The sequence below is a fragment of the Ipomoea triloba genome, chromosome 1 (genome assembly GCF_003576645.1).
Source record: "Ipomoea triloba cultivar NCNSP0323 chromosome 1, ASM357664v1".
Lineage (NCBI taxonomy): Eukaryota > Viridiplantae > Streptophyta > Magnoliopsida > Solanales > Convolvulaceae > Ipomoea > Ipomoea triloba.
The window spans coordinates 1,663,841-1,675,977 of NC_044916.1; the positions used below are offsets into that span (position 1 = coordinate 1,663,841).

Genomic DNA, 12,137 nt, shown 5'->3' on the forward strand with positions numbered 1-12,137 from the left:
AAATTTATAACACAAACCATCTGCCTTTTTATATTCCCAATTAACTCCCTATCCCTTTTACACTTCTAACTTAACCCCTCGTCCGCCATACCAATGTTAGTTTAGGGGGTGTTTGGCAAACGGCTGATATCTTATAGCTGATAGCTGGTTGGTTTAGCTAGTAGTTGATGGCTGATTGCGTTAACTGGTTTGACCAGCTGGTTGTAATAGCTGGTTATAAAAAACTGTTTGGTAAATTAACTGTTTATTAGTAGCTGATTGAATGTAAAATGATATTTAAGGGTATTATTATTATTATTATTATAAAATAACAAACACACCACCCATTTAAAAGTAAATCCCATAGATTTTAAAGGATAAAATAGTCAATATACCCATTGTTTCCAACCAGCTAATACAAAAAGCTACATTCATTAGCTTTTCAATTTTCAGCTTATTGACCCAATAAGCCAATGTCAATAAGCCATTTACCAAACAATTCAAAATAGCTTATTGGTTGGTCAAAAAGAAACTTGGTCAAATAAGCTAAAATTTGGCTTATAAGCCAATAACCAAACACCCTCATCTGTTCATAGCTACTTTTTCAACCAAATAAAGCACAAATAACTAATATTGCCTCCACTAAATTTAGGGTGCAATCGAATGTCACTAAAGCACTGGCAACTAACCTCATATAATCAAATACCAATGAACAAATCAACCAAAAATTTCAATTGCCAATTATGAAGTTAATTTCGTTCAAATTTTCAATCGGATATGTCTATCTTGCAGGTTGAGAGTTTAGAAAGCATTTAAACTTAGTAATGTGCAATAATCAGTTAAAAAATGTTGGTTGTTTATTATAAATTATCGTACCTGAATATTATAAATTTTCAGTTTATTATTTATCAAACCTGTTGCACATGATCTTCATAATGCATTTTACTTCATACATGTCTCGTGTGTAATTTGTGAAAATTATTATACATATTGCGAAATTACTCCGTAAACACATAAAATAGTGGGTGACAGGGTGAGGATTCTTCTCGTCATCCAAATCCAAATAATAATAATAATAATAATAATATAATATAATTAATAATTAATACGGAGTAATAATAATAACAATAATATGGCACCCGGTGTCCCGGTTAACACTCTCACATGAATGATGGAAGTGGGTTTGAGCATTAGTGGAGACAATTGTTGAGAAAATAGTTATGAATAGATACTAAATTATAATAGAGTCAGTAGTACTCAAAAAAAAAAAAATAACAACGAGAATAATAGTAATTTTTTTTTTTTAAAGCACAACGGAATACAGATTTTTGGGTAAAGATGTTAGTCCATTGAATCCAAGAGATATATATGTGAAGCCCAATTAAAGAAGGCCCAAACGAATCATTAAAAAAACATTCAAATTAGTTCGGGTCTTACAAGCCCAATAGTTTGACCCCAACACCCCACCCCTTCATATCTAGGGTTCTATAAGGGTTTACAACTGTCGGAGGAACGCATAGACAAAGAGCAAACAACGCCTTCACAGCCAAGCACAGAGAGATACAGCTGCTACTTCAACGATGCCTAAATCAAAGCGCAATAGGCCCGGTAAGCTATACTTCTTCGATTTAATCTTTCGTGCATGTTATATGTAGCTTGCGACGTAGCGAACCCTAGTGTTGATTTTTCGTGTAAAATGTTATATTGCGGAACAAGGAATTTGAAAGATTAAAGCTTTTTCACTTACTTTTTTTATCAAAAAATTGAGTTTGGTCGTGTTATTTTCATCAATTCAGTGACTTTATCCAAGACGAAGAAGAAGGGCAGGGAACACAAAGAGAGCATTGTGAATTCTATTAGAGAATCGGCTGAGAAGTTCAATTCTGCTTACGTTTTTGGTTTTGAGAACATGAGGAATCTCAAATTTAAAGAGTTGAGAGAGCAGCTTAAATCTTCTAGCAGGCAAGTTAAAACGCCCCCTTTCCTTGAAAGTCTTGTATTTTGGTAAAACTATGAGATATTAAAATGACCTGAAAAGGAAATTTAGCATTTTAGCAAAACTTTTATAAGAAATTGACTTTTTTTGGTTGCTTGAGTAGTCTATTAGTTTTGAATAGAGTATTGTATCCTATCTAGCTTTTCAAAACTAGGTAAGGTAATAGATTAATAGTCTCTACAACATTGCAACCCTTAAAGTATAAAGTACACCGTATGTGTCAGGTTAATTGTTAAAACAATGTCTCACTTACTGTTGAATTGAAAATAATGGCATACATAGACATTGTGCTTCATTCTTGCCAGTTTCATCACCTATAACTGAATTCATTGGAGACTTTCTTTCTTCTTCTTCTTCTTCTTTTTTTTTTTTGAAAACATAGCAGGAGACTTTCTTTCTAAATTTTTAAATTTCTTTTCTTTTTCTTTTTTTCCTTTTCAGATTTTTCCTTGGATCAAATAAGGTAATGCAGATAGCACTAGGTCGTTCAGTTGCTGATGAGATTAGACCGGGTCTTTACAAGATTTCTAAGGTGGGTATTATTGTGTATACTTTTTCCAGGTTGTATGTTCTCTATTTCAACTTTGTAATTGATTGAATCTTCTTCTTGTAAAGCTATTGCGTGGAGATTCAGGGCTTTTGTTTACTAATTTGCCGAAGGAAGAAGTTGAAAGGTAACTTACTGCAAACATCTAATAATGTGCAATCAGTGTATTGCATAATAGACTTCTAACAATCTTCATAATTTCTTAACTGGCCACTGTTTTGAATAAGGTTAACACTTAGTTTAGCACTTCTGCTTGTCACTGAGACCATACAGCTTTGTGTGTATATTGATATATGTATGAATTTAAAGGATTTTAGCTTCTGCATCATAAGTGCTTCTATTTGCTTATTTTCCATGTTTGTCTGATAAATACATTTTGTGATATTTGAAGGTTTTTTTTTCCTCACAATACATTTTCATTTTTGTAATTGATGAATAATATTTATAATTTATTATCTGAATTGGATTTTAAAAATACTTGCAGATTATTTAATCAGTATGAAGAATATGACTTTGCAAGGACTGGGAGTCTTGCAACAGAGAAGGTATGATGCTCTATGTCTTTTCTAAGCTAGCAACAAATGCCACATGTATGCTTGCAGTAGTGGCACTTCAGGTTCTGATCTTCTTAACCAGATGTCAGTTATTTGTCAATTTGATTTAGGTACATGTGACCTACATGTGTGTGCAGTGTGCATGCTCTTTGAATCTCCATTCTTTGTTTTAAGTGGTTCTATGTGTCTTATCCATCTCTTAATCTTACAGGTGGAGCTACAAGAAGGTCCTCTTGATCAGTTCACACATGAGATGGAACCATTTCTGCGTAAGCAAGGGATGCCAGTCCGGTTAAACAAGGGTAGAGACATTTTCATTCTAACTTATTGTACATATGAGTATATGACTAAATATTTACTATCCATTATATCCACCATATGTACTTTCCAAGTTAAACCAATATTTATTTTGACACTTGGTGCCACTTCACAAACCAGGTGTTGTGGAGCTAGTATCAGACTATGTTGTGTGTGAAGGAGGGCAACCCTTGTCACCAGAGGCTGCTCGTATACTGGTCTGTAAATATGAAACTCTTAAATTGCATAGTCATGCTTCTATTTTTTAAAAATAATTCTGAATGCAGCATTGGGTATATACTTACTGTGATCTCTTTTTATGCAGCGTCTGCTCGGGATCAAGATGGCTACTTTTAAGCTACAATTAATATCCAGGTGGAGCCCCGAACAATTTGAACTCTATAGAGAAGGTTTAGAAGATTCTGATGTGGAGTCCTCATAGGAATTCAAAGAGGATCTATAAGTTAAACATGGTTTCTCTCGAAAGCAAACTCGCATGTTTAGTTGTTCTCCTCTATTAGGTAAATGCAGGGTGGTGCATTCCTCAGTTTTGGGCATTGTTTTCTTTTTCAGTTGACAGTTATGTTTGCACTATGGAGTGCTAAATCTCTCTAGACATGATGAAATGTAATCTTTGTTTGTATGATCCCTTACAAGAATACATAGTGATGGCTTGAATTCTATTAACCTCTTGTGTTGTTTTGCTTGCAAATCACTTGCATGTCTGGTGTTTGGCCTCATTTCATGTAATTTTTTGTTCTGTTTCTTCCATCCTTTGTAGGGGGGAAATATTTCCTTAAAATGGGCAGTCACATTATAATTAACTCTGTTCTACTTATATTGGTTAATTTAATATTAATAAGTGTTTTAGCATGAAATGAGTGTATTTTCACTCTTTGGCCCCTGATTATTATATTTTCTTTCAATTTTGTCTTTAATATATCAATGTTTTGGTCAATCTTCTTTTGATATTCAAAAGAAAATTATACTTTTTGTCCCTAAGTCATAGGGTACGAAAAGTGCAAAGTTAATGATAACTTAGAGACGAAAAGTAAGCACGACTAATACTTAGAGACAAATTTTACAATTGCTTTATAAGTTAAAAAGGACAAATTTTACAATTACTTATGGATGAAAAAAAAATCAATTTTCCCAATATTCAATTATGTAGTTCATATGCTCTTCAAATTCAAATTGCATAAATGCCCTTCCAAATAGTAATAACAATTGTTGTTTAAAATTCCGGTTAAAATTGACTGGAAAATTGATTGAAAGAATTTAATAGTATGCACTAAATATGAAAAAACTGATTACTAATAATTAAATATGGAAGAGGTATAACAGTTGAATGAACAAAAGTTAATGGGCTATGCAATGTTCATTTTTGAACAGAACAGAGTATACATTGAGGCTCATAACATGAATGTCCAATTAAACTCAGAATTAGATTGAGCAAGAAGCCGGGTAAAATACAGCCAAGCAATCATACAGTCATACACTGATGTGAAAATTACACCAGATAAATTGCGGTAGAAATTTACCCCACATTTCTCAGTCTTACATGATTTAAGAGATCAATGCAGAAGCAAGAAAAGAAATGTGTTTGAATTTTGTGGTAAATATAGAGACTAGTAAGTTGATTCAACCTACTGTTGGTGGAAACATGCATGAGAAGAAACTAGCAAAACAAGAGAAGTAACATGCCTAAAGTACACACACATCTAAAAAACAAAATCTGGGCATATCAATGCAGTAATCACACGGCATGAGGTAACCCTAGATAGTATCGCTCCTTCACCCTACAACACAAAGATCAGTTCAGGTTGCCAAAGCTGCAAGTTCAGCCTTTTTATCCTCCAAAAGCTTTAATTCATTGTGCCAACCTTCCAGTTTAGCCACCTTCTCCAACTGTTCCGGCTTCATATCCTTTATATCCGTTTTCTGCTGCTGGGCCTCTGTTAGCCGAATCTAAGAAAATATAAATCGGAAAGGTAAGCCATTATGGTGAATAAATGTCAAACTGCAATTTCTTGGAACTGCCCCAGCTACAAGCTACAGTAAAATCAGAACATTTTGCATCTTAGAATAATGCTTTAAAATTTCCCTATTCTGTTCCCTCATCTTTCTCACCTCCTTTAAAGTTAATGTTAACAATTTTAGAATTCCAGCCTTGGTGATGTACAAATGCATCAGCAGGACCACTGAATTTCTGGATTTCTAATTTTTTTTTTAACCATAAGTTCTTGATATTACACGTCTAGTTAGAATTCATCCATGCAAATTATTGATATTCCCGGATTTCATCAAATAAATGTGGTTTTACCACCATCTATATGATTGCAAAATTTCCCCCACTCTTGGTCGGTTTATAAAGGCTTCATAAAAGGAGTAGGGTACCCCCAACTAGTAGGCAAGTAGCTAGCGTATTAACTGAATCAACTAAAGAATAAGCTTAACAGAATGTAGTCCTGGATTACCCTATCATTCGTACCAAGTGTCTGGAGCATTAAGGCTAAGGAGTATACCTTTTTTTTGAGTGCTCGGATTTTTTTATCAATTTCCTGAAGATGATCCCCTGTTGTTGAAGATTCAGTTGAATTTGATGGAGGGTTGACAGGATTCGAAGAGATGGCGAGCTCATTTATCTGGGATGCAACAGATTCCACTTGATCTGACACATGGCTCTGAGCTTCAGCAGATGAAACACCATTATCTTCTAGATCGTTTCCCTTTTCAAGAGCAGCCTGCCACAAGTCACATTAAACTATTTATATAGTATGTATGGATAGTGAACATAATTATACTAATTGGAAACACATAAGAACAGAATAAAATTAGTCCTATTGCAAAAATGGACCACAAATTCTAAGAGACAAATCAAGTGTTACAACTTACAATTGATTTAAAATTGGAAAGGAGTGCCTAGACTATAACTAGCCTAAACTAGAGACACAAAGCTCTATTCCTTCAACCAACTACAAGTAATAACCATGCCCAATTGTCCAAACCCACGGCCCAAAGGAAAAGGCGGAGTGCAAGTGAAAATCTAGTAATATCTCCAGTTATTGGTGATTGTCAAAAGTCACATTGTTGCAGGCAAAAAAATCACCCCACCCTAATTAGTTTTGGATTTATTAGATCTTTGAGCAGCTGCTAATCTGGCTCATCCAGAAAAAAGATGGGGCCCTCCAAGATTACAAAAATGAACCTCTTCAGGGACACATGGGAATTGATTACTGTCAAACGGTATGAACCTATTCTCTATTTATCCCTTATCAAGTTACCTTTATCTACTGTGGTAATGATAACATAGGGCGAACTCAGGTGTGTAAAGATAAAGAATGGAAACAAATACAAGAAAAAAAATTGGAAAAAAGTTCCTTGTTCTCCGTCCATGAATCTTAGGTATACCCTATAATTATAAGAAGCAATATCCCAAGTGTTATTTAGCAACCACAATAGCACATGATAATAAGAATAAAGAAGTAGAAAGCATAAGTGACTTAAAGAGAAAAGGTGGGGAAAACATTAATAGAACAGGTAATAAGGTCACGATGAATATCTTCTTTCACACTTTGACTTGGCATAGACAGGAAAGGATTTAGATTTCAGGTATTTTGAACAACATAATGGCTCCTAACTGTCAACAGAGCACAAAGCTTACTTGAGACAGTATATTTTGCACATGCATCCAAGTCAAAAGCAGAACACTCTTGAAGTATTTAATCTTTCCTTTTTCTTTTTCAATTTCAAGAAATTCACAACATGCCAGCAACACACTCTACACATGTTATGAATTGAAAATGTACTACTATTAGGGTAACCCTAGCCAAGTTGATTAGGCTGTTTACTTGGTAATCACACAGCTACGAGTTCTATTCCCAACTTAGGCTCTGGTCCTTTGTCAGGTCACAAGACTGGATTTACCCGTGCACACACTCAAGTAGTGGCTGTGAGGTTCCCTCGTCACTCAAAATGTACTCCTAGTAGAAGGAAAGTTAGAGTATCTATGTGAAATCTTAACATTATAATGCAAAAACACCTATAAAGGCTGATACTCTCTTTACTAATTTGCTTCATTTTGGTCAAGAACATAGTATGAAAAAAAGCGGAAATAGTTCATCTATAACATTATACTACTCCATTCATTTTGTGCATTGCATTATACACCACTTGGAACAAAATAATTATCGAAGACATGAATTTGACCTGCAGACGCTTTTCTTTCTTCCGTTCATTCCTCTTGGCTGATTTCGACTTAGCCTTTGGAGCTTCCATCACAGGATCATACCCGGGCGGCACATCCTGCAACGCCGCCATTTCCTTTTTCCACTGCCATCACCACCGCAATACTAATCAACCAAACCTCAGAAATTTCGAAAGAAAAAACAAAGCCGAGCTTCAAGAATACGCTTCGGATACATATAGAGATAAGGAATACGTACGAGTGCGCCTTTGGATTGGTAAATGGCGACTTCGTCTTGGGGAACATATCCTGCCCTAATCCGGATGGGCTTGCGGAGCGTGCCGTCGGGTCTTCGGGTCGGAGCGAGTAATCTCTCGCCTTCTTTTAGGGTTTTGGTGAGCTCAGCAGCTAATTGCTTCGCTTCCTCTTCCCCGCCGCCTCCATTCGCAGTGCTGCTCGCCATTGCTTCCGATGGTTTTCTTGAAACGACCGACTGTATAATCACTGATCAACCACTCCTATTGTTTTCTTTTTCTCTTTCTGTATTTTTTTATTTTTTTTTTTTGTTGCGTGAGACTATGAGATATTCAAATAACTTAGCACTCTATTTTTTAGAAATAAATTACACTTTTAAAAAAATAAATAAATTTGAAATTCAATATAGGAGAACTATGAAATAATCAGAACGTCTATATGAAAATATCACTGTTGCAAAAATCTTGTATAGACGTTGGCAAATCGCCTAGCGTATCACTAAATTTTATGGTTTAGGTGGCCAGTCGGCTAGGTCGCCTAAGCGCCGCTTAGACGTGGCGTTGACCGCTAGGCCTCCTAAGCACCGACTATGTCATCTAGAGAGTGGATTAACTATTTTTTTTTTTAAATGGTTATTTCAGCCACTATTGTTTTTCTAAAATGGTTATTTCACTCAAAATGACACCGTTTTGAGCAAAATAACTTTAAATTGTTCAAAATCTAGATGTTTTTAAGTTAATATATTTAATATTTTAATATTTTTTGAAAGGCTTTAATATTTTAGTATTAATTATTAAAGTATTAGATAGTTAATAATTATTAGTCTTATAAAAATTTAAAAATTTAAAATAATATTTTAAAAATAAAAAATAAAATAAAATAATACACGAGCACCTATGCGCAATTAATCGCCATCTAAGCATCAGGCACCCAATGAACACCTAGTGATTTTTTTCAACAATAAAAAATATATACGTAGTAATGAAACATAAACAATTACAAAAAAAATGGTGATATTTAAAAAGAAAAAATAACTCAAATTTTGAAGTGCAAATAACATGTACAAGTGTGCAAATAAGTACACATAGTGTGCAAGTAATGATACATTAGATATTTAGGTGCACTTAATATTGTTGTTCGGTATATTTTATATTATTGCACTCAATGATGTTGTCAAGTGCACTCCATAGTGTACTTTATATTGTTGCACTCTATGATGTTGTTAAGTGCATTGCATAGTGTTATTACTTGCACTTCAAATTTCAAATTACTTACAAAAACAGCGCAACGTTTAAACACAACAAAAATGATTATGATCAAGTAGATCTTTCCATATAGACAGTTATGATTAAATTTTAGTTATTTCATGCATACATGTTCTTATTTTATTTGAATTATATATATAACGAACGTATTTTATGACGTGCAAGTTTTAATGTTCAAATATAACCCATTCTTAAAGGTTGCAATTTGACTCTCGGTTTATCATCAATCTCTTTTGATCAAACTCATCACACATGATTATTTTAGTGCGATATACATTTATTTTGTAATTCGTGAACTATTGCACAATAATAAGTTTACCTTATGCACACTTTAATAATAATTGAGAAACTAAATTAGTATCATAAATAATTTAGTGATTAAATCTATATCATTACAACAGAATTACTAATTTTATTATTTTTCGAAATACTATTTTGTATCGCAAATAAGACTGATAGATAGGGATCTAGAGTTATATTATGATAAAAGAGATTATTAGATAATAATGCATTGATTGAATGAGTACAAAACATTTGGTTACTTTGAAGTGAGATGGAGCAAGGTGATTAAAGTGAAGTACAAATGTCTAGTATAATGAGTAAAAGGTGGTGGTATAAGAGTTATCGGTTAGTCTAAAGTTAATCAAGACAATATGATCAATATACAATTTAACTATCTAATACAATGAGTATTAGTAGGTGAATAATGATCATCAAGCTGTGTATAGGTGTGCTAGTTATATTCGAAGTATTAACGATATGATGATTGGCAAGTGGACTTACAATTACATGACGCCTCCTCACCAGTGGAGATTGGAGAAGGGATGGCTAGTAAATATGTTTGGTAGTCCCGTTAGTTATTAGGGTAGTTTCACTTGGATTTACTGCTTAAATTATTGAGTCAATTGGATTTTTTAACAACCCATCATCAATATATTATCTAAAAGTTAAATTGTTGCTTAAAATTTTATTTTATATTTTACTTATGGGTCACACTTGTGTGAGACCGTCTCACAAATTATTATTCGTGTGACGGGTCGGGACGAACCATAATGCAAATATCATATTTATATGTGCAAATGTCATACTTATATGCTAAAATATAATACAAATCATGAATACAATTTTTGTTATTTGTTTTCATAATATGTAATGTTGACAAGTGCGCTTACTTATATGGAAAATATAATACTTTTGAAGAAAAATGTAATACTTTTAAATCAAAATGTAAAAGTATTGTATTTTCCTTTAAAAGTATTACATGTATCCTTATAAGTAACAAAATTTTTTATTCTTAATTAGTATTATATTTGAGTATATAAGTATGACATTTGTACGTATAAATATTACATTTTCATCTTGACCCGACCCGTCTCACGGTGAGACGGTCTCACACAAATTTTTGCCTTTACTTATTGGGGTCACGAGAAAATTTTGATTTGACAAATTCAAACAAAAATATATAGTTAATTCCATTTTTTGTTAAATTTTTAGTCATTTTTATTAGAACATTCACATTTGAGTTATAGTATTATTGTGGCATGACTATTTTTTGTCTTTTATCAACAAAACAATTTTAATGCTTTTAAATACAAAGCTATTTCGGTCTTTAGTTACGAATTTTGTCAAGAAATATAAACGTAAAAATATAGCGAGATTAGCTCACTTTATATAAAAATAAAAAAATGACTGAAATGTATTTATATTTAACGACATTTTAACGATTTTGTTCACGACTAAAAGAAAATTGATATGACACAATAATGTGTACTTATGTAACTTATGCTCCAATATGGCAATTGACACATACAGTGTTAAGTAATGACTTAATTACTAGCTCATTGAAAAATGAAAAATAGCCGCGAACTCGATCGGAAAATTGACGCCGGCGGCAAATTGTCGGCGACTCCATAAATTTCACTGCAAGCTTCTTACAGGCGTTTCTCTCATTCAGTCCCCATAGGAAATTCTCTAGGTAGCAAGCATGAGCAGAAAACCAACGGCGGTGTTTATGGCCTTCGGAACCAAAGGCGACATCAATCCTATAGCTGTACTTCTCTTTTCCTCTCTCTATCTCTATACATGTGTGTGCGGTTTGCTTGTTCCAGAAACAGGTCAGGATTTGACGCAAGAAACAATTGAAGCAAAATTGCAGGAAATTTTTGTCAGTACTTACATTTATCCAGAATAATAATAAGAGTTAATACATATGAAGTACTCAGGGCTTCAACTTTCAAATTGTTATCAGTCCAAGTTAACAATTCATGGTTCTTCAACTTTCAAAATTTAATAAGGTCCTCCTGAAAAAGGTCACAAGTGGTTAAAATGTGATAGGTGAAGGACCGTAGCTGGTTAACTTGAACTGGTAACAATTTCAAAGTAGAAAGACCTGTGGTCAATTTGAAAGTTTAGTACTAAACGTGACTATACAGAAACTCATATGGCATTAACTTATAATAATAATATACACACTGCATATTTATGTTGAGAATACTATAAATGACTAAAGAAATTTAACCATAATGGTTGAACTGATGGGAAAACTAGTGATGAGCTGAAATTTTTGGTGTTTCCTGATGATACCTTTGGGGCTTTGGGTATGTTTTGTATAAAGTAAAATCCATAGCTGAATAGACTAGCAGAAGTGGTATACTGAAAAACTATTAGGCGGATGTAAATGTGGTATTCTACAGTTTATCAATAAAAAGAATATTATTGAGGCACTCATGGGTTGTGCTTATTTTGACATGAATGGTCCTGATTCCTGAAACATGATTAAGTCTTCATTGAAGTTCAATTATAATGAGGGTTCATTGCATTCTTTTCTGTTTTGCAGTTGTAATTTACATGGGCATTGGGATTTTGTTTTAATTATTAAAAAGAAGATAATATTGACATTTTTGAATTGATGCTTTCAAATGGACAGGCCATAGCAGTAGCATTTGCTTGTGATCAGCAGCAATATCGGGTGTATTTTGTAACTCATTCAGCTCACGAGGTTGGAAGATGCAATATATAGTTAATGATATATTGTTTTTTTTTGGAGGGGGGGGGGGGG

General features: G+C 33.4%; 3 protein-coding genes across 4 annotated transcripts in view; 2 read left to right on the forward strand and 1 right to left on the reverse strand.

The window, feature by feature from the left end:
- The first annotated feature begins 1,482 nt into the window (after window positions 1–1,482).
- Window positions 1,483–4,113, forward strand: LOC116019399 (mRNA turnover protein 4 homolog). Its single transcript, XM_031259584.1, has 8 exons — window positions 1,483–1,587; window positions 1,776–1,941; window positions 2,417–2,507; window positions 2,591–2,649; window positions 3,007–3,067; window positions 3,288–3,378; window positions 3,515–3,591; window positions 3,699–4,113. The coding sequence occupies exons 1-8, from the start codon at window positions 1,560–1,562 to the stop codon at window positions 3,813–3,815; spliced, it is 690 nt and encodes a 229-aa protein (XP_031115444.1). The 5' UTR covers window positions 1,483–1,559; the 3' UTR covers window positions 3,816–4,113.
- A 684-nt stretch (window positions 4,114–4,797) lies between these two features.
- LOC116014079 (partner of Y14 and mago) lies at window positions 4,798–8,110 on the reverse strand. Its single transcript, XM_031254072.1, has 4 exons — window positions 7,819–8,110; window positions 7,583–7,705; window positions 5,899–6,117; window positions 4,798–5,341 (listed from the first exon to the last, which is right to left on the reverse strand). The coding sequence occupies exons 1-4, from the start codon at window positions 8,020–8,022 to the stop codon at window positions 5,192–5,194; spliced, it is 696 nt and encodes a 231-aa protein (XP_031109932.1). The 5' UTR covers window positions 8,023–8,110; the 3' UTR covers window positions 4,798–5,191.
- A 2,794-nt stretch (window positions 8,111–10,904) lies between these two features.
- LOC116027221 (sterol 3-beta-glucosyltransferase UGT80B1) overlaps window positions 10,905–12,137 on the forward strand; it is a 713,221-nt gene continuing 711,988 nt past the window's right edge. Inside the window, exons 1-2 of one of the 2 annotated variants that reach the window (XM_031268711.1) lie at window positions 10,905–11,129; window positions 12,006–12,077. In XM_031268711.1, coding sequence (XP_031124571.1) covers window positions 11,064–11,129; window positions 12,006–12,077 — 138 coding nt within the window. In that variant the 5' untranslated portion in view covers window positions 10,905–11,063. Of the gene's footprint in view, window positions 11,194–12,005; window positions 12,078–12,137 lie in introns of both variants that reach the window. The other variant, XM_031268717.1, reaches the window with a different exon arrangement.